The sequence below is a fragment of the Mesoplodon bidens genome, assembly GCF_964165515.1.
Source record: "Mesoplodon bidens genome assembly, chromosome: 11".
Classification (NCBI taxonomy): Eukaryota; Metazoa; Chordata; class Mammalia; order Artiodactyla; family Ziphiidae; genus Mesoplodon; species Mesoplodon bidens.
Window position 1 is genome coordinate 95,073,823 of NC_138167.1, and position 21,944 is coordinate 95,095,766.

General features: G+C 34.2%; 1 protein-coding gene across 7 annotated transcripts in view; it reads left to right on the top strand.

The window, feature by feature from the left end:
* The window catches only part of PPFIA2 (PTPRF interacting protein alpha 2), a 402,262-nt gene that overhangs the window by 319,792 nt on the left and 60,526 nt on the right, over positions 1 to 21,944 (top strand). For all 7 annotated transcript variants that reach the window (XM_081249916.1, XM_081249918.1, XM_081249917.1 and 4 more), the window contains 5 exons: positions 310 to 547; positions 4,466 to 4,495; positions 7,718 to 7,848; positions 9,563 to 9,717; positions 21,079 to 21,172. In XM_081249916.1, coding sequence (XP_081106042.1) covers positions 310 to 547; positions 4,466 to 4,495; positions 7,718 to 7,848; positions 9,563 to 9,717; positions 21,079 to 21,172 — 648 coding nt within the window. The remainder of the gene's footprint in view (positions 1 to 309; positions 548 to 4,465; positions 4,496 to 7,717; positions 7,849 to 9,562; positions 9,718 to 21,078; positions 21,173 to 21,944) is intronic.

Here is a 21,944-nt window from a genome sequence, read left to right on the forward strand (position 1 = left end):
TTCCTGAGTACAAATGTAAGATTAGGATTAGTGGCAGAAATTAACTAGGCACTCAGGTTTTAAAAGAGTTTTAACAGGTGGTAGTATAGAAATGGGGTGAAAATGAAAGTTGGGAGGAATTATGTATCATTTGAAAAGAAAGATTTTCTAATTTTCAGCCAGGAAGTCTCTGGAATTTATTGAAGTTATATTGCCTAGGGAAAAAAGAAAATATTAGATTTGATATAAAATGTTCACAAAGTTATTTATTGATTTCCGATTAACATTATAACAGCATAAAATGTATCAAAATTAAACTGTATCTTTCAGACTAATTCAGGAAGAAAAAGAATCTACAGAGTTACGTGCTGAAGAAATTGAGAATAGAGTGGCTAGTGTGAGTCTGGAAGGCCTGAATTTAGCAAGGGTCCACCCAGGTACCTCCATCACTGCCTCTGTTACAGCTTCTTCGCTGGCCAGTTCATCTCCCCCCAGTGGACACTCAACACCAAAGCTCACCCCTCGAAGTCCTGCCAGAGAAATGGATCGGATGGGAGTCATGACACTGGTATGATGTGTCCAGAGAACCTTTGCTTCCATTAGAATTACTGATGCATTAGCTGAAATCTATTCTAGTCTAAAGACTTTCTGTGTGTTTTATTTTTTTTCTCAACAAACCTATGTGGTAGATACAAATATTAATCGCACTATGAAGTGAGGAAACAAAGCCTACACAAGTGTAACTTTCCCAAGGTCACATAATAAGTAAATGGAAGAGCAGAAATCTAAATATCACATCAGAAATCTGAATGACTTAAACCATTAAATTCATTTTTACTGATGATACCTTGATGATTGAGACTGGGTGGGTTATTTTTAACACAATAAGTTTCAAAAATTATTTATTATAATCGCTTCAATACACCAACATAGAATGTTATAATTTTATAATATACATAATATAATTTTAAAAGAAGAGCTATCAACAATAGCAGCAATTTCCCAATTGAGTTTTATAATTCATGTCAACATTTTCACCCTTCTTTGTTCTTTAGTTCTTTATTTCATGTATCTTCTTTTGGGATTAAAAGTTGGAAACCTAAATTAGGAAGTACCCTTAACATAAGAGAGAAAAAAAATCAGAGTACTCCTTGCTAAAAATAATGTTAGGTGGAATGACTACTGAATGTCATGATGTTTAGTCACTTGATTCTCGTGATAACATTTGAAAATGTTATTATCTCGAGTGAAAGTAACTGAAATGTTGAGAGTATGGGTAAATTGTCCTTGTTCAACACAGCTAGTCAAGAGGAGCTGGATTTTTTTTCAGATTTGCTAACTCAAAAGCATATATTGTTTTTTTTTTTTCTGTGATTACCTGGAAATATGTTGAAATGACAACAATAATGAAGATTTAAATATTCTGAACTCTTTATGGAGGTAAAATTCTATGTTTTTTAATGAATATTAAAACTATGTTATTAAAACAATAAAATTCCAATTAAAAATAAAAGTTTGAGGATAGAGATTAAGTAAAATGCAAATAGGTCAACTAATAGTTTATATACTGCAAAAATCTAGCACAAATGTAACAAATGGAGGAGAAATTAATAATATGACAGAAGAATATTAAGTGTATATAGTGTTTCCGGTCAGAAGGCTGTGAAACTTCTATAAAAAGTGTCACAATGCCTGCATCTCTGTGTATATAATATCTGAACAAAGAAGTTTAACTCAATTTCTAAATGGTATCTTTAAATAAATATGTTGCAATAATGTGTATTGTGGCAAAAAAAACCTTTAAAAATTATTTTCATTAGAATTAATTTATATAAATGCACACATATGTGCATATGTATGTGTGTATGTATATATATGATACTCTCACCCCAAGGGAAAAACTACCTTATAAGTAAATAAGTTTTAAAATTTTATCTTCATAAAATTTCTATTATGTGTATCAGTTTAGATATCTTTTTCTTTAACTTTGCGACTGAGAATTGAAGCAGAAAACTGTTTATATGGTGAGGCAATATTTCCCATATCTAGACTCTTTACAGTTATGGAACTTGCAAGTAAATCTGTATAAACGAGAAATGATGAAAAACAATTTTTTTTTTAAGATGTTGGGGGTAGGAGTTTTTATTAATTAATTTGTTTATTTTTGCTGTGTTGCGTCTTCATTTCTGTGCGAGGGCTTTCTCTAGTTGTGGCAAGCGGGGGCCACTCTTCATCGCGGTGCGCGGGCCTCTCACTATCGCGGCCTCTTGTTGCGGAGCACAGACTCCAGACGTGCAAGCTCAGTAGTCGTGGCTCACGGGCCTAGTTGCTCCGCGGCATGTGGGATCCTCCCAGACCAGGGCTCGAACCCGTGTCCCCTGCATTAGCAGGCAGATTCTCAACCACTGCGCCACCAGGGAAGCCCCGAAAAACAATTTTTGAAAGGAAATACTTACCTCCTTAAGCCATTGAGTTTACTGTTCTTTGCTTATTTCCAGACTTGATATTAAAGATATTTTAAAGTAGATAGCACAGACAATGGCAAGTCCAAACAAAGGCCAGCTAATCAGAGCTGATCCCAGCTAGATACAGCACAAACTTTTAGCCAATGTACTAAGATAAACTAACCCAATATACTGATCTACATTATGATCTGCTTATTTTAGAAATCTAGGAACCGTCCATCTGATTTCATTAACTAAAAATGATATTGTCTCTGGCTTAGTTTATCCGTATGTAATTGATGACCTACTTATTATCAAAGCTACAGTAAGAATATTGGTCCACAGAGCATAATTTAGTCGGCATTCAAATTAAGAAAACTTTGGTTATTTCTGTATTGCTATTATTTCCTTACATTTTTGCAAGCTAGTATTTTGCCCTTTTAAATATTTTCATTATATATTAGCATTATAACCCTTGACAGTGTTATTATTTTTATAATAATAAAATAATATATTCATAGCCATTTACACATAATGTTTGTGTATGTATGAATAGGATGCCACTGCTTTCATGCATTTTCTTGAGCAGTTAGTTATAAATAAATCAGTGGTAAATGAACATTATTATACTATAATTAGAGTACTTAAAAGATATTTAGAGGGACTTCCCTGGTGGTGCAGTGGTTAAGACCACGCTCCCAATGCAGGGGGCCCTGGGTTCGATCCCTGCTCAGGGAACTAGATCCCACATGCATGCCACAGCTAAGAGTTCACATGCCACAACTAGGGAGCCCGCCTCCCACAACTAAGGAGGCTGCTGCTGCAACTAAGAGACCCGGTGCAACCAAATAAATAAATAAGACACCTAGTTCCAAAAAAAAATACAGATATTTAGAGCATTTCCTGAGGGTAAAAAAAATATTTAAAATGTTTAATATCTGACTCAGAAAAACAAAAAATAAAACCCAGGAAGTCTTTATCACCTAACAAAACTTTGTCATCAAATTCGTTATTGTTATAGTGAAAGACAGGAAGGTTTTCTTTTACCTGTAGAAAATATTGGAGAAAAAATAATTTTGTTGCATATAATTCATGTTTGACTATTCAGAGCAAAATTTGAAATTTTAGGGACAGAGGGACAGAGATTGAAAAGACATTGTATTCATTCGTATTGTATATGTTTATGTTTTGCAAACATTATTATTTGTCCTGATAATAAAGCCTATTTGTATTTACTTTTACCTCACCACAAATCCATAGACATAAATAAAATGTTAGTGATATCTAATTAGAATATTGAATGAGATAAATCAACCCATTTTTCAATAGCAACAAAAATGTAAAGTATAATGGAATAGTTTAGTAGAATGTTTTACTTACATAAGAAAAATTAACAAATATTAAGTGAATAAGTTTTATCTAGGATCATAAATAAATAACTGTTTTTTAAAAATTCTCTAAAAGAGCACTGACAAGAAAACAGCAGCCCCAGAAATATGATATACTGAGGCCAGAGCTTTTGGTATTTGGGGATGGAGAGTTTGTTAGGATGCCAGGAAGTTTGAGATCATGTAGGAACAGCATATCTGCCCCGAGAAGGTCCAAATCCCTGTGTAGATGAGACAAAAGTGTTTATAAAATACATATATGTGCATTGGATCTTCATTTACACATAGTCTTCTTCACTCCCATCTATATTTTCTCGGGAGGATATAGTCTCATATTTACTTCTGGCTAGCTCACTGCATATGTGCTTCATATTCCCTAAGGTCCATGTCTCATGTCTCATGTTTTATGTATATACACATGATCCCATCATGAAGACATGTCCCCTGCAACATGACATCTAGGAAGTTTCCTCTCTAATATAGCTCCCTAGAGGAATGCTTTTATAATAGTTAAAAGACATTTATTTTAAAAAGAATGGAATGAAAACCAAAAAAAGATAGTTAAATTATAGATACTGTTTAACTTGTGACATGGTCAAATGGTAATCATTAATTGGTTCTGTTTTATGTCGCTTTTATTACTGCCAATCACAGCCAAGTGATCTAAGGAAACATCGGAGAAAGGTACTGTACATTTCTTTGATCTGATTACTAACTGAACATTGTTTTTTCTAAGATTTAAAATTATGTTTCTTCTAACTGAAGCATTTTATAAAAAAATATTTAAAGTATTTAAGTGTTTTTGAATTGTTTAAATATGATCATAAGAGCAAATGTCTCAAAATAAAATTGTTTATGCATTCTAGGGTAATTATTAGACTGTGGGGACTAAAATATCCCGATTTCCCACAGAATTTTTAGATCTCTCTTGGTAGAATTAGATAGTTAACTGTCGATATCTAGAACAACAATGATGCTTGTTTTAAAATATAGGTTTTACCATTATTCAGATATATAAGACCAACAAATCAAGAAACAATTGCCAATAAATGATAGCTTCTTACTCCTACTTCCCAAGAGCAAGGGACCAGCTTCACTATGCCGGGTCAAGGGGAAGCACCAGGTCAGCGGTCAGAAAGAGTGAGAGGAAAGCATGGGAAGGAATGTGTATTGTGGTTTTCGTAGGAATGGAAAGGCAGGGTAAGCAGGTTTAAGGTTGGCTCATTTGAACAATTTCAGTGGGCTGTAGGGTCTAGGGGCTCTCTCTAGTTGTCAGATACCTGGCCTGGGATGATTAAGACAGAGGAATAGTGCCTCCTGGAATGTAAGAGCCAGATAGAGAAGAGGATCTGAGGTACTGATGGAGATGTTTGGTTTGCATATGGAAGACACACTCCAGGAACGTAGTTACTTATCTCTAGGAATTAGCTAGCCCTGGGATGGGCATTCTCAGCATGGTCTCAGAAACTAGAGCGTCACAAATACAGAAAATATAAAAATAGAATTAATATACTACTTTACTGCTTGGAATGAAGTCAAGAGAATAAATATTGGGTATAGGAAACAAAATGCACTACAGTTCTGATTCACAAAATGACATCTTGTTAGATGACTGAGAGAGCAGAGCTCAGACTCACAGGATATCAGATGGGACAAATTTCAAAGGTTCAACCTACTATCCAGTACATCAATCTATTTTCAGCATCTTCAAGATGTGGTAGTCAGCCTATGCCCAAATACTTCTGGAACCAGGGAACTTTTTTTAAATTAAGGGAATCCACACTATGCTTACATGGCCTTAGATTGATTGAACTTCTTTTTATTTTCCATTGTCTATCTTCTTTTAGCATCTTCTCCTGGACACTACCAGTTAGTTCTCAACTGTCAAATTTACCATGCATAATGTTATTACTATTTTTCTTTGACCTCTTCCACCACTTAAAAGGATTATACTGGGAATAAAGGAAGAAATCTGAGCAGATTATGTAAAAGAATTTCAGTGTGTATAAGGAAAAAAAAAATCATAAAGGAAGGTCCTGTGCAGAATATAGCCTCAGGGAATTCAGGGAGTAAAGAGATGATTGGTAAGAAAGGTAGGTCATAAGAAAGAAAACCACAAACTAAAATTTGTTATATATATATATATCAGGGTAAGAAGTTATATGCATGATTTAATTTGTACATCAAAAGAACAAATAAAACTAAGTATTATCAGTTCTATTTTATTGATGAGGAAATTTAGTCTTAGAGTAGATAAGTAATTAGCACATGTCATTCAAAAAATAAGAGAAACCAAGATTCAAATCCATCTCTGATTCTGAAGCTTTTCTCCTCCACTTTGTTTATATAGTGTGAGCTCTAAGCATTATTCAGAGAAATGGTTTGTGTATGATGTTTTTAAGAGCTGATATTTTGGTAAAGTTGGCCTAGTTTGACCTGCCATGGGAGAGAGGAAGGCATTTTATAAGAGTGTGTTTCAGGAAAACATCTGAAACAGAAGTAATCAGGCTTCACAGAAACAATTGTGGAAAACAATCATGGTTAGATAATGGAATTGTGAAAACTTAAGTATGTATTAGGAAGAGTTTAGAAATATGCTTTATGAGTTTAGATGAATTTAGATGAGATGTGAGTTTAGAAAGCATTTTCCATAGTGTTGACATCATGCTGAAAGCAGTTCCTGAAAACAGTTCGTCTGGTGGCACTGTGCTGGTTGAAATGGAGAGAGGAGATCTTATTAAGATGACTGCCTAAGCTGTTAAAAGTAACCTAGGCTTAAATGACAAGAGCCCAGACAAACAATTTCATTAAGTTTCTCCAACACATAAAGTCTTTATCATATATAACACAGTTATGCATAATAGCTTAATGTAGAAACTAGCAAGACATGGTACAGACAAAAGATGAGAACACAGCTTTAAACATTTTGTTATAACCATATTGAGAAATTTCTTCATCAGAGCTTCTAGAACCATATATCTTTTAGCTATGCTTTCTACAATCTGTCTTTCTCTCTCTCTATATATATATATATATATATTTTTTAATGCACAATGGTGCTATGAAAAAATACAGCATTGTTTTTAAAAATATCTTTATTGTACAATTAAGTTGATTGTTGAAAACTCTTACAGTTCTATATATCTATCTCTGACAAAATTTATGGTATCCTGAATTATTCCAGACTCTGAACTAAATTCTTTAAAGAAATCCCTTCAATCCCATCTGCTTATAGTGCTCTGTATGCCTTTGTCAATTTTCCCATGAGAGGTAATGAAAAGAAAAAAATTGCAGAAATTCTGTTCTTACCTTTTATTATTCTCACTTTAAAAAGAAAGTTTTTTTTCTTATAAACTGCAACTCTTTTTTTAAACATCTGGGAGCACATTTAAATAGCCTAATTTAAAGCACTTTATCTGATACAGTTATATTTTGCCAACTTCTCACTTCAAAAATCTCCCACTTAAAAATGTCCATGTTATGATAACCTGACTATGCATATTTTTAGTGAATTAGCTCAAATATGTGTTCAATAACTTTTTGTAAAGCTTTTACATTCTGATATATTCAAATGGATTCCAAGATAGCTGTTTCATAGTCCCTGGATATTGATCTATGGTGTTTACTTACTCTTAAATAATATTTTTGTGTAGTGAGTCTATTTCTGTGTGTGTGTGTGTGTGTGTGTGTGTGTGTTAACTGGAGTGTCTTAATTTTTAAATAGTTATGAAATTCATACTCTTTAATAATGTGAATTTATATATGTAATACCTATATGCCCCAAGTTTCTTGTTCTGCTTTTATACTAGAATTACTCAAATAACCTAGCTTTATTGATTCTCCATTTTCATCAGTTTCAGTTGAAATTTAGAAAGAGTTCATCTGATGTATCGTTTTTGCTTCTAGATTGCAGTGGTAGAAGAAGATGGTCGGGAGGATAAAGCAACAATTAAATGTGAAACTTCTCCTCCCCCTACCCCTAGAGCCATCAGGATGACTCACACCCTCCCTTCTTCCTACCACAATGATGCCCGAAGGTATGACTCTCCCAGCACACTGCACATTGTATGTTCTCCTTCCAAAAATATTCCTCCTTCTTTCAGTGTTATCAAACAGCCTACTTAAAAATTTATTTAAAATTTTTTATTTAAGCTATAATTCTGCTCCCTCTCCAATCCAATCCAGATCTCCAAAATTCTGAGATCAAATTTTCAGTTTTAAATTTAACTGTATATTTATGGTCTTAGTTACTAGCCAATATTTATGAGAATAGATTTTCTACTTTTAGTGGATATTTCCTATTAAAATGGAGTCAGACTACAGGAAGGACTTATTAGAATAGTTACAAAAAAACTAAAGGATTCTAATACAAGACTATAAATTTGGCTTCTAGTGTAAGGATAATTAAGGTCTGAAAAGTCCATGCTTGTACCCCAATTACTTTTAACAGACAGGTATGTAAATCACCCTATTGGTGCTGCAAGTGTCAGCTATAACAGCTCCTCCTTAGAGAAGAAAAAAAAAAACACATTTGCCGAAATATTAAAAGTTTACATGGGGAAATACCCCATTTGTCATAGCAACTCTTCACGCGGTCCTTTCCATCTGCCTAAAAAATTGAAGCAGATCCCTATAATAATGCCATAAATAAGTCTAAGCATGCAATTTACATCTTAAATGTATGTTTTTTCACTGTCATCAATTACAGCATCTCTGAACACTTAACTGATATAACTGAATGTAATGACTTAATGATTAATACTTTAAGACTCTGTCTTCTAAATAGTATGTGTTTTACAATAAACGTTTTTGAAAACAGAGCTTTCTGTGCCAGCAGGCTTTTTTTTTCCTGTTTTGTTTATTTTTAATTTCTAAGGTGAAGAAAGTTACTCCAGATTCAAAAGTTATACTTACTTTACTCTCAAAAAAAAAGAGTGAAATATATTGTAACATATGAAAAGCAGTAACTTTTGGAGTTTAGAGAAGATGAACTCAGATTAATTTGGATGAATAAAGTTAAATAACTCATCACAATATTGTCAAATTAACAGCTGTAAAGAAGGATAACAGTATCATTGAACCTATCCTGTTAATACAGTGTCAAATACATTGACCAGGAATGGAACCTAGATCAACTTGCTTGGAAATCATTTCAGCTTATCATGTACCTAAAAGAATACCTGAGAACTGTAAGAAAAAGTATACAGTGATCACTAGGGTATATGATTTGTTACTTCAAAATCTCACAGGTGATTTAAAATTCAAAGAATTAGTATCCAAAACTGAGAGAGAGAAAGATAGCTAGAGGAAAATCCAGTAAAACCATGGGCTAGAATAGAGCATAAACTTTATTAGCTATATTTAAATTTCTTGTCATAGGTCATTATGTTTAAGATCTTAAAAACAAACTCTGCAAGAAGGAAATAGGTAAAGAGCCAAGGGCTAATTTATAGAATTTATAAATTAATAAACCAACCTATGTTCATTGATTAGTTTGATATTGTATGAAAAATAAGGAAAATATATTTTGGAAAAAAAGAAGTTTTTCTAGAGAAAACTTGGAGGCTCAGGGCCCTAAGCCCGAGGAAATCACATTTTAATATGCTTAAGAAAAAACATGGGAAAAAAAGAGAAAATAAGGTTTGAAGTGTACTTGTTCCTCCTTTCGTACTTTTATCAAGGAATTTAGTCTTGTGTACCTTGTGAATGCTACACCAAAGCAAGCAGTTTGCCCTCTTTCGTGTTTTACAGTAGTTTAACTGCCTCCCTCGAGGCTGAAAGCCTTGGGCTTGGCAGTACCAACAGCAGCCAAGACTCTCTTCACAAAGCCCCCAAGAAGAAAGGAATCAAGTCTTCAATAGGTCGTTTGTTTGGTAAAAAAGAAAAGGCTCGACTTGGGCAGCTCCGTAAGTATGCATGTTTGACTTTCCACTGCCACCCATTTTCCTCACTTCTTAGCATCCATCTGTCTTTCGTTTCATTTCTAATATTTTTATTTTTTTCCTACCTGACAAACTTTCTGTTTTAATCAGCTGTATTTAATCCAATACAGCTGAATAAAGCTTGACAAAAGTTTCAAAGGAAGAATATTGTAAAACTTTCAGTCCTTTTGATTTCTCTGTTAATAACAATACCTAGAATTTATGTAATGTTAACACTGTGACAGACACAAGGATCCTCTGAGGCAAGTGCTATTACTGTCATCCTTATTTATTGTTGAGGAAACAACGTATTAGTAATTTGCAGAACTGAGATAGTTGTCCTAGAGCCATGTTTCAAAACCAGCTTAAAACCATTGAGTATACTGCATAGATGTGTATAAGAGCTTAGCTGTGTGAATTTAAAAACTTTTCTGTTGAAAAAATTAAGAAGCCTACAAAAAATCCAAAAGAATTCTTTTTAGGTCAAAATAAAGCATTATAAAGGGCATAAAATGTAAAAAAAGACAAGGTTTCTTTGTTTTAAACTGTCACAACTTTCCACTAACAAACTCAACAACATGTAGCTGGAGAGACAGAGGGAAGAATGGGGCAATAGAGATTGTGTTAGAATTAATTATTGGGGGTGACTAATTGAATAAAATAGATCAGTACATTTGAAATGACCCTAGGTAAATATATAAATACATAGATACCTTGTTAATAGATGGATGGATAGATAGATGGATAGATGGAGAGTCTGAAACAAAAAGAATATGTGAGATGTATTTTCTAAAATGATGATATATACACTTGGTCTTTTTTTTCTTTGGTGTCTTTCTACATATTTACTTTTTTTCTGAAATCTCTTTTCATCATCTTGGTTATTTATGACTGCCTCTTCTTTTTCCCTGCTCTTCTCCTTCTATTTAATTTAGAACTAGAGTTAAGTTACATGGAAAAGGATTTAGCTCCTACCTCTAATAGTAAGTGATGAAGAGAATGATACAAAGTTCTTAGCACTCCCTTTGGATTCTGAAATAAAAGAAATATTATGCACAAGTAATGTCCCAACCCCTAGACTTAGTTTCCTGCCCTGGCACTGCAAGAATTTCTGAGAATAATATTCATTTTTGCAGATTTGCAGCCATGATATTATTCAAAAATATCTTTCCCCACTTCCACAGCATGAAACCCACAAAACATCAGAAGCCATAGGAAACCGATGTTTATAACACATGAGCAGCCAGTTATGTGATTGAGTGTTACCATCAGGAGAATTAAATCCTCTTTGTGTTTCTCTTTCTCAGGATAGGAACCCCTTAGGATATAAAAAAAGAAAAGTATTATTGCATAAGGAAAGAAAAGAAAAGGTGATTACTTGGGGGATATAAAATGTACATGCCAAGATATTGTTTTAAAATTTGTTTTATTTTATTTGGCAACTACTCATAGTCAAAATCAAGGTATCCAGGATATAATTTAAAGTCTAGAAAAATATAGAACCTTCCAGAAACAGCCTTTTTACCCATTTTCAGAGACTGTGTGTCTCTATGTCAGAACAGATGAGAAGGGAATCAATTACAATTAGGTTCTTATCAACTCCATCCAAGTTAGAAAATAGCAATGCTATTCAAGATCACATTATAGTCCTGAGAAGATTTCTGAGCTCTGAGCAATTTTGTTTTACTTCATAGAACAACCAAGTATAAACAAAGCCAGTGTCAGCAGCATAGTAAGGACTACAATGCTGATGAGGAAGACAAAGACAAAAATCTAGACCTCTGGAGCTATACAGAAGCTACACTGAGGGCGAATCAAAGCTCCTGGAGAAACCAAAAATAAAGGTCTTTATTGAAAATAATACTTGAGAAAATAAGAAGAAAACACAGGCACAAGTAGGTTTCAGGAAGTCATATTTTTTTCCAGAAGAAATGGTACATGGTACCACTAGTGCTTTGGTTGAGGGATATGGACTCATGTTTACTTGTGTCCTGAAAGATGTACATCCAGGTTGTGAGGGGAGGACCATGAAAACTTACCAAACCCAGGGGCTACCACTTAGTGCTGCTGATTCACACATCAGAAGAAATTAGGGAAACATCTCTAGTGATCATGATTTTAATATCTTGATCTAGAAAATTCTGACATGGGAACACTGTCAATGTTCTTTCTTCTACCAATGAAAATAGAAATAGAAGATAGGAAATGATGGCATGGAAAGTAATATGGTAGAGTGATGATAGTGTCAAAGAACCAAATTTGAAATTTTGGACCAATTCCCAATATTTAGAACTCTTAAAGAGTTTAGCTCATAAATGCAAAGAAACTTAAGTTAACCTGAGAGTAGCTGTGCTAGATGCCTTTAAATGAAATGAGGTGTGGAAGAAGAAAACTTTCTAAATAGAACTATGAAAATGTTCACTCAATTGCATCAGGAATGATAAACAGAAAGGGAGGAATTCTTAGTAATTCACAGAGAAGAATAATTGTAAAGGGGACATTATTTTCCTTATATAACAATCTGAAAAGCTAGGGTAATAAAGTGAACTTCGGTTATGATGAGTCAGTGTGACTGCATTGATAACCACTAACCATGTAGAATCAAATTCAATATACATATAATCTATTTTTACAAATGTGTTATAGCAGAGGCAATATAAATGTGGAAACTCCAAAAGTCAAAGGAAGCAACACATTGAAAAGCATTTGAATAAAGCTAAAAATACTTTAAAGATAAAGTATTTTAAAAGATTAAACATATATATGAACCATGCCTCGTTGAAAGTCACAATTGAATTTTGGGAGAGTGTCCTGGCAGAGGAAATATTCCTTCTAGCAGACTTGGGGATCTGGTTTTAGTTTCTCTTTCTCTCTTCTTTCTTCTTTCATTTTCTTTATATATTACAAGCACCAATATGAAAAGATGCAAAAACAGGTTCGACAATCTCATTGAGGGACACGGAGACAGCATGGCCAGTAAATACCTCTGCTTACTTCCTAGAGCATACAATAGATTCAGGATGCAATAACAACCTTTAAAGACTTAGCAGCCCAATGACCACAACTTTTCCCCCCTGATTAATGCATCCAGATGCAATGCACCTCTGATATTTCCATTAATCTTTTTGTTTTCCATTAATCTTTAAACATGCTCATGTCTAATCTATATTTTGAAGATCATCATTAATCCTGCCATCTTCCCAAAATATTGACTTATCTTTTCCCTGCTCTTATAAGCCAAGCTTAAGTGAGTTGTCCACAACTACTATTTTTACTTCCTCATCTGTCAATCACTTTACAACTTTCCATATCCTGACTTCCACACATAAAATTCTAGAAACAAGTTCAGTTTTAACCAATATGGAAGGAAAGGCTAGATAGTATCAGAGCAATTTGAGGATGGTAACAAACTCACAGCTATATTTATGATAATGTAAACTTAAGTACTAGATCTGAAATAGGTGACCTCTTCCTAAAAACAGATCCTAAAAAATTTTGGTACAAAAGCTGTATCTAACAAATAATAGATATAAGTGAATGGCATAGACATGTAAGAACAGTGTCAAAAAAGCCACCAACCAAAATAAACTGATTATTGGAAAAACTGCCTAGACCAAAAGGGGAATTATAAAATTCTTATTTTTATTATTTTTGTTTAGTAATTTTAAAGTTTAAAGAAAATGAATAAAATGAAGGTGTACCTTATGTGAACAAGATATACAAATAAGTGGACCTATTCCAAAACTCACATTTTTGCCTCTATCTGCTTACTTGAAAAGCAAAACTTCATCCAGAAAAGAGGCACTAACAAGAGGACACTGAAGCCCAAGAGAGTTGATATCTTGAGGGGTGGAACAGAGGGAATGCTGATCATCCAAAGTCATTTATTTATTCCTACTTTGAGTGAATAGCATATGTTGAGCCAATGTGAAGTATAGAGTACCAACCATGGACTTTAGGAAAATGGTTAAAGCATGGCATTGGCATCAAAGAACATTCAATTTAGTGAGACAGATAGTACATAAACATGGACAACCTTTCATTAAAACAAATCAAAAACTTCAATATGTTTCTGGCCTAGAAAAGTTTTACCTGCTACATTGTCCTGTCAAGACAACCATGAACAGGAGTTCTGAACCTCAAGATCCATGATTAAGCATCAGTAATTGGAATCTTGACTGGCTTGACTTCTAATTTTATCTGAAGGCATCAACCTGTTTTGAAACAAAGCAAATTAAATTGTGTTTAAAATAGGCATATCAGATGAAGCTCATTTGTTTCTTTGACAAAGTTACTCAGTAACAGAACAGGGAAAGGCATTTGGGTGAGCTGTAACTCATGACAGACCTGTAGACGAGATGTCAAAATGGGGCCTGGGTGATGGAAAAATGGGGTGGAATTTATAACTGGTTGCATAGTCCTCCTTTAGAGTGATGATAAGTGGAGTGATGCCACCTTGGATCCAGGTTTCTAGTGGCATGATTAGGATTCACCCTGTTCTTGATCCTCACATCCCCCAATCACTTGGACATGAATATTTCGACAGCCCAGTAATCTGATTTATGGATCACTGATAGGGAAAGAAATCACAAATGAAAAAAAAAATCAGTGTTCTTCCTTAAAGACTACCTCAAAAAACTGAGATTTGGAAGGTCCAATATATCCCACTTTAAAAGTATAACTCTCAGGAGAATTTTTTACAAGAAAAATTTAGAATTTTCAGGTAACTCTAAAGTCAAAATATTAGTCAGTAAATTTAGTCCACGTTAATAGATGTACAGCATTGAGATAAAAGAAGACTTTTCCATTCTGTTCTGCTGTTGTAAAACAAGAGCCAAGGAATAGTATCCATTTCTGTTGACTACACTTTCGGAGGCATATCATAACCTCGGGTAAAGGTTGGAGGAGAGGATTAAGCTGATGAGGAGGATTGAAATTATGTGAGGAGTAGCTAAGTACAGGGGTATGTTTATTCTCCTTGCTGACCTGTCTGGATGGCTGATTAAGAATATCTGAAAAGCTGTTATGTGGCAGAATCTTTGGTCTTTTTGTTGTTGAGTGAGGGTACAAAACTGTAGCCAAAGTGTTAAAGTTGTAGAAAGATTAACCTCACCTAAGTGTAAGAAAGAGAACACTGGTGAGTCATAATTATATACAAACAAGCTAGCTTGTCAAAAAATGACTTATTTGTCACTGGAGATGGTCAAGCAGAAGCTAGGTAAATACGAGGAAGAACTGCTGTGGAAGGGGTCCAAGAATTAGAAAGCAGTTGGACTGGATGATCTTTAAGATCTATTTCAACCCCAGTAATCCTGAATCTATGAAGCTCTAACATTTAATAACATTTAAGCCTTAGGCCCAGCAACTCTTTCTTCTACAAAATATATACCATGAGTTATTTACTATGAAAATGCATATTATTTTTAAAATTACAGACTTTCAGAATTAGAAGATATCTAAAGATCATGTAGTGAGCCACATTCTATACTATACAGAAACTGAGATGATTTTAACAATCATCATGGCAAAGCAGCTGCTTGGTAGGAGAATTGGCAGTGGTTCCCAGATGTCACTTCCTGGTCTAGTGCTCCAGACAATATACTCGTGGGACTGTTTCCATCCAAAAATACCTCACTGAGCTCCTAGTCCCATGGAGCATGTTTGGGAACTTAATGAAATTAAAGACATGATTATTTTTTTCAGAAAGTTTATAACTTCTTGAGGATATTACACACAAATGCATAAAAAGTAAAGAATAATTCAAGGCAGTAATAGATATCACAGAATATATTATAAATTTTCTTATAAAACATATAGACATAATGTCAGTAAAGAGTTCTGATTATTAGTTTTTCTCTCCCTGGATATGTTTGATTCTACTAGGAACATCTAAGTGCCGTTTTCCTTCAGAATTGAAAAGGTTAAAGCTTGAGTTTCAAATAGGACTTATCTCTGAAAAAAAGGATACTAAAGCCACATGAAAGGACAAACTCCAAGGGAAACATGATGGAAAGGAACCTGGCTCTTTTTATGGTTAGTTAGGAAGTGGGTACAGTCTGGGGTCCAGAGTGTGAAACTAAATTATTAATATCAAGCAAAAGAAATGATAAAAATTGAGGGTCAAGTTACCAAGCTGTGGAGATTGGAAATGCAGAGATTAGGAGACAGCAAATTGAAGCAGACACAGCACAGGAAACGATCTAGGTTCCAGGGTCAAGTATCCAAGCAGAAGTGAGAGTTAGGAGTCAGAGTAATCAAGTACCACACTTTAGAGGCAGTTTACCAGCTTAGGAAAATGGTAATAGAGAGTGAAGAGGTAGTGATGTTAAAACATTTGCTACTTCTGAGGGAGTCATCTGTTCCATATGATTATAACACATTTACTGCCTAGGAAACACCAGCCCTCCCAGGCCTTCAGAGAGTCCTAATAATAATGACTGTAAAGAAAAAAGAACAGAACACACGTGACTACCCTAACAGATGTCAACAGTGAATGGTAAGCATAAAGAAAAGAGCATTACAAGAAGGAAACAGAAATCAAAGACAGAGATTTTCAAGAATGGAGAATTGATCAAAATATAGCAAAGCTATGGAAAAATGGTAAAAGCAGAAAACTATATGTAAATTATACAAGTAGTACCTCTAATTACAGATGTATAAAATGCATATATTGTTGAGTAAAAAAATAAAAACTACTCTTGCAAATTTCCTTTAAGTGTATATGAGAAGCAGTATATTTCAAAGAGACTTTTTTGCCTGATAAATTGCAGTTTTCTTTCCTTTATGGTCATCTGTCAGATTATGTAATAATGGTCTGAATTCTTTGATTTGTTATACTCAGCATAATGAAGAAAATAATTTCACACTGACAGAAACAGCATCAACATTGCACCAGCATTAGTTAGCAAGCACCTTTCTACATGTAAAATTTGGGTGCCTGTTCTGGCCTTTACCCTGAAATTCAGATTGTTCCTAGATGTTATGGAACTAGAAAATACAATATAATTTCCAAAGTATCAATTAGAGATGAGTCATGCTCTGCATAATGAAAGGGTCTTCTTTTGAAGAAAGCATTTTTTAGCTTCAATTGTGAATGCATTTATTACATACCATTTATGCGCCAGGCACAGTGCCTAGGTGCATCCTCCAGAGAACTAACAGACTGAGTCATGAAACAATTAAGTAATCACTTATAAATTCAAGTGCATTTAAAATCAAAATGAGTGGATGGATTAATACCGAAGTGAGGTCAAGTAGAAGAAAGATGAAACTACTGATCAGCCACAGATTATAGTCTTAATCTCCCTGGAATTAGAGTTCCCTTTTTAATACGATAACAGGGAACTCTGCTGGAAAAATGGAGATACAGAGCTTTTGCAATGTGCGTTTTGGCCAGAAATTCCTACGGACTTGTACCTCAAGGGTCAAAATGAAATAAATTATTCTGATTGGAGTCTGAGGCCCAGGCATCATAGAGATATTTGCCTTCACAATCCAAATGAACAGATATCTCCAACGAGTCCCATCCAAAGATCTGGGCATATGAAGGTCCTTCCTCAAATTCCTCAGCCTGGGTCTTAGGTAACCTCACACTTTGTAGCACCTCTCTTGAAATTCTCTAAAACCTTCCTTCTGGTCCCTGGGAGAGGTTGGGGCTGGCAATGCCATCCAGGCAGAACACCCTCACCCAAGACCTGGACCTGTGTAGGTCGAGTCTCTAGAAGCATTCAATTTTTTTTTTTACCTTTCAGAACCTGTAACTAGCCAGGAAGGCAGTGCCATCTGGGCAGGGTGCCTAATCCAACCAAACCATGTGCACCTGGGTCCCTGTTTCTCCCTAACTCCCTACCTCGTATCTGGGGTTGACCAGATTCCTTGGGGAGTGCAGAGACTTGCCTATGGGGTTGTTCTGGACCAGCGGCCTGACCCTGGTTCAGAAGGATGGTCTAACAATTGAATCACTCTCTCCTGCCTTTAGAATGGTATCATATGAGATTGGACAAACTAGATTGTCGTCCCACTAATTTTGGGTTACTCAAAATGTTTGTATAGAAAGGGGGTTGGAAAAACATTTGACTAGGCCCCTCACACCCTAAAAGTTATTCTGTCTCAAACACTTCCAAGTCCATGACAGCCTCACAAAAGAGAGTGTGCCTGAGTGATAGAGTGCCCAGAGAACTTCACTGAGGACGTGAGTTTTGGCTTGGGCTTTTGCATATGCAGGCATTATGGGGCCGCCGACAAGGTGATAAGCAATTTATTATCTGAATGTACACTGGCTCATGGGACTCGAGCCTTCTATGCCTGAGCACTTTATGCCATGAGATGGGTGGAGTTAATGATGCTCTCTCCATATTCCTAAGGGGTCTCCTGGAGAATAAGTAACGCTTAGCATCCACCAGCCAGTGTTTCTCATTGGGGACTCTCTTGCCATTTCAAGATGGGCAAGCTAAAGAACTTTCTACTCATTGAAGGAAGTTTAGATTTCTTGTCTCCTACCTAATATATATCGGTTGCACTTTGCAGTCGTTGTGACATCTAAAAATGTGGCCCTCTTCCTCCATCAACATATGCAAATATTTACATTCCCTCTGGAAACTGGTACTGTGTCCAGTATAGAACCACTACTCTATAGCACTGCTGAACAGGCATATAATGCAAGCCGCAAATATAAGTTACATATGTAATTTTTAATTTTCTAGTAGCCATATTAAGATAAGTAAAAAGAGATGGGCGATTAATTTTAATAATGTATTTTATTTAAACCAATATAGAAAAAATTATTATTTCAACATGTAATCAATATAAAATTATTAGTTAGATATCTTCTTTTCTTTTTTTTTTTGGTACTAAGTTTTCAAAATCTTTTGCATATTTTATACTCAGAGCACTTAATTTGGACCAGCCACATTTCCAGTACCCAATGCCATATGTGATTAGTGAATACATTCGTCTAGATGAGTAGATATTCCTAAAGTCCACACAGCCATGGGATCCCACTGATACCTAAGAAAAATTGAAGCAGACTCTCACCAGATTTAGATAATCATCCACAGAGTAAAAGAGTTCATAAGCTGGTTTGACTGAGGTCATCCTACCAGTTAGCTGGTCAGGTGGTTGGAAAGACGAACCTGGGATTTATGGGACAGCTGGATCAGTTCTATGAAAGAATGTTTTTCTCATCTAGAAATGTTTTATTTGGGCTTAAAAAAATGTACATAATTAGACTTTTGCTCATGCTTAAGGGTAGAGTTCTACATATGCTGCTTAAAAATAATTTTGCCTACTATGGCCTTAAGTGTCATTTTCTATTGGCATTTTCAAGCAGGATGTGTCGACAATTCTTTATTAAATTCTTTTCAAAGGATATTAGATTTTGAAGTGCTCAGAGTATTTCCAAGCTCCTCATGCTTTTTATTTTTATAATTTTATTTATGAGAAGAAAAGTCTAATATCTACTTTTTCTGGGTCTAGTTTTGATTCACAAAATTCCTCTAGAGCTCTCTTTGTTTCTCCTCCAGAGCGTTTATTTTTTTAAAAACTGTTCTTTTCTCTAATTAAAATGTTGGGTTCTTGAAAAAAATTTAAATCATAATTTATATGTTCTTTGCTCAGAAGGGCAAAAAGCCTGGTTCATTCAACCGTGTAGTGGTTGAAAATGTCTCATTGTTTATAGAATGGGTCTACTCATCAATCTGTGTCCCCATCTGGACTGATCAAGAATTTTTAGCTTTTTTTTTTTTTTTAAGAATTTTTAACTTTTAAGTGAATCATTATTCCTTTCCATTTATGTTTCAAGAGAACAATTTTATTGTTAATTACAGATTGTGAATAGTAATTTATGGACATACAGTAGGGCAAGTATACCAATGAGAAAAATAAAATGAAAATATTCTCACTGTGCATAATGGAAATTCCCACATTTAAAAATGTTTCCCAAGAGTATTTTAGTCAACTAGTGGATGACTTTCCTAATGATACCAACAATGAAAATCATTCACAATAAAATGTTCTTTAAGTATTAATTGCATACGTGCATAATTGAATAAATTTCAGTCCTCAAACTCTGAATCCCTCAATAAGATCTAGACAGCAATGTGTTTTGAATTAAAGAGGACTTTCTTATAATTATCCAGTTCAGTAACAGAGTTAGTAGGCTATGAGATTAACTTATTTATATCAATGATCCAGAATTAATAATACTGAGTATTTAAATTATTTGTTAAAATGAATTATGAAAAATAATTACAACAAAATTATCTTTAATAGTACTTATTTACTGATATATTGGTGAATGTTTTTGTGTAGACTTTTAAGAATTAGTATTAGCTTAAATCTTTCTACTTAATCTTGAGCTTAAATGGAAATTTAAATCTCTTCCAATTAAAATGACTTAAAAATAATGAGCATTTTTCATTTACCTTGACTTCATGTTTTTCACATAGTAAATAGCAAAGGGAAAACAGAGCCCAGGATTAAGTTCTCATTTTTCAATTACAACAGATAATTTATGAACAATGATATGTTTAAAGATACTAGATAATTGCTTTGTAAAATTGTTTGATGCCCAACACACTTGCCTTTCTTCCTTCTCCTATTCCAAGGTTATATATATATATAGGATATATCCCAAAGCCAATAAAACTGACACTGCATCAAATAACTTGTGACCTGCTAGGTAAAAACAAGTCTTACAGGGTCTCTTGAAGAAAGATTTAGAATTTTTTCAGATATTATTATAAAAATTTCAAAACAAAACAAAGCCTGCCAGAACATAGGAAGTTCTGGAAGTTACGTTGGTACTGAAGGATATAGGAGTCATCCAAGTGAGCAGAAGAGGGTTCCAGAACAAGATACAGAAAGTTTTGATAACTCAGCAAATGTTTCTCCATTCTCTCAACTTGGAATTGAAGACGTACACCTGAGTTTCTGCTCATTGGGCTATCATTTATTTCATTATATATGAAAAATTTCACACATTTGAAACATCGAAAACCTCACACACTGCACAGTTTTTTTCATTTTTCGTAAGGAAAAATATACCTCATAGCTTTCAAACTATATATTCAAGTGTTTGTCAGTATACAGGTTACATGTATTATGTTGCTACTAGGTGCAATTGAATGGTCTACCAAGAGGTACCTTTTATTTTTTTCATTGTCTCAGTGTATGTTTATGTATGTACCCATGCCATTGAATGCGTATTATGTTAGAAATACCAAGGCAGGCCAAAAAATAAAAAAAAAAAATGTAATACTAAACAATTGCTCAAATAAACTTTTAAAAATTTAACTTCAGAATTGACACAATATATCCAACCTAATATGAATAGTTACTTCTTCACAGGAGGCTTTATGGAGACTGAAGCTGCAGCTCAGGAGTCCCTGGGGTTAGGCAAACTTGGAACTCAAGCTGAGAAGGATAGAAGACTGAAGAAAAAGTAGGTTTGGAGATTTTTTTTCCTCCTTTTTCTAACTTTTACTTACTTTGTCTCATTGTTTGTGGGGAATTAAAAAGAGAGTAATTGGAAACAAAACAATAGACAGAGGCCAGTAGTGTCCTGTTCTTCCCTAAAACTATTTGGTGCACCAGTTTCATGGTTATAATGGGCTAACTATTAAAATAAAAATCTTTGGCACATAGTAGAAATAAACAGTTTTTTCTAAGAGATCATTTATTTGAAAACCAAATATATTTAAAATATTTAAATGTAGCCCTACAAATAATGTAATATTCCATTTGATGTTAAATTCAGTACTGAATTGGTATGATAAAATGAGAGAGTATCCAACTTTGTGTTCCTCTCACAACAATTAAAGGACCTCCTCTTAAAATGGAGTCTTTAAAAGGAGAATGTTTCTCTGACTGACTGAACATAAACTTATTTTAGACTCACAGCAGATTGTTTTGCATCTGTCAGGAAACTGATAGTGTATTTTTTTCATTCATGTATAATATGGAACCTTTAAATGACTTGCAAAACTGGCAATTTTGGAGTCTCAGCAGCTGTTAGAAAGCAAGTGGGTCCATATATAACATATTTTTTAAAAGCTTAGTAACATTTGCTGTGATGAAATAGGACCTTTAGACCGTGTTCTTTAAAATCCAAAGAATTTCTCTTTATTTCAGAATCATTTGATTGGTTACTCCTTTTCTTCCCTCTCAAATATTACATTGTGTTTATAGTTTTCATATTAACCTTCTTTCCTATG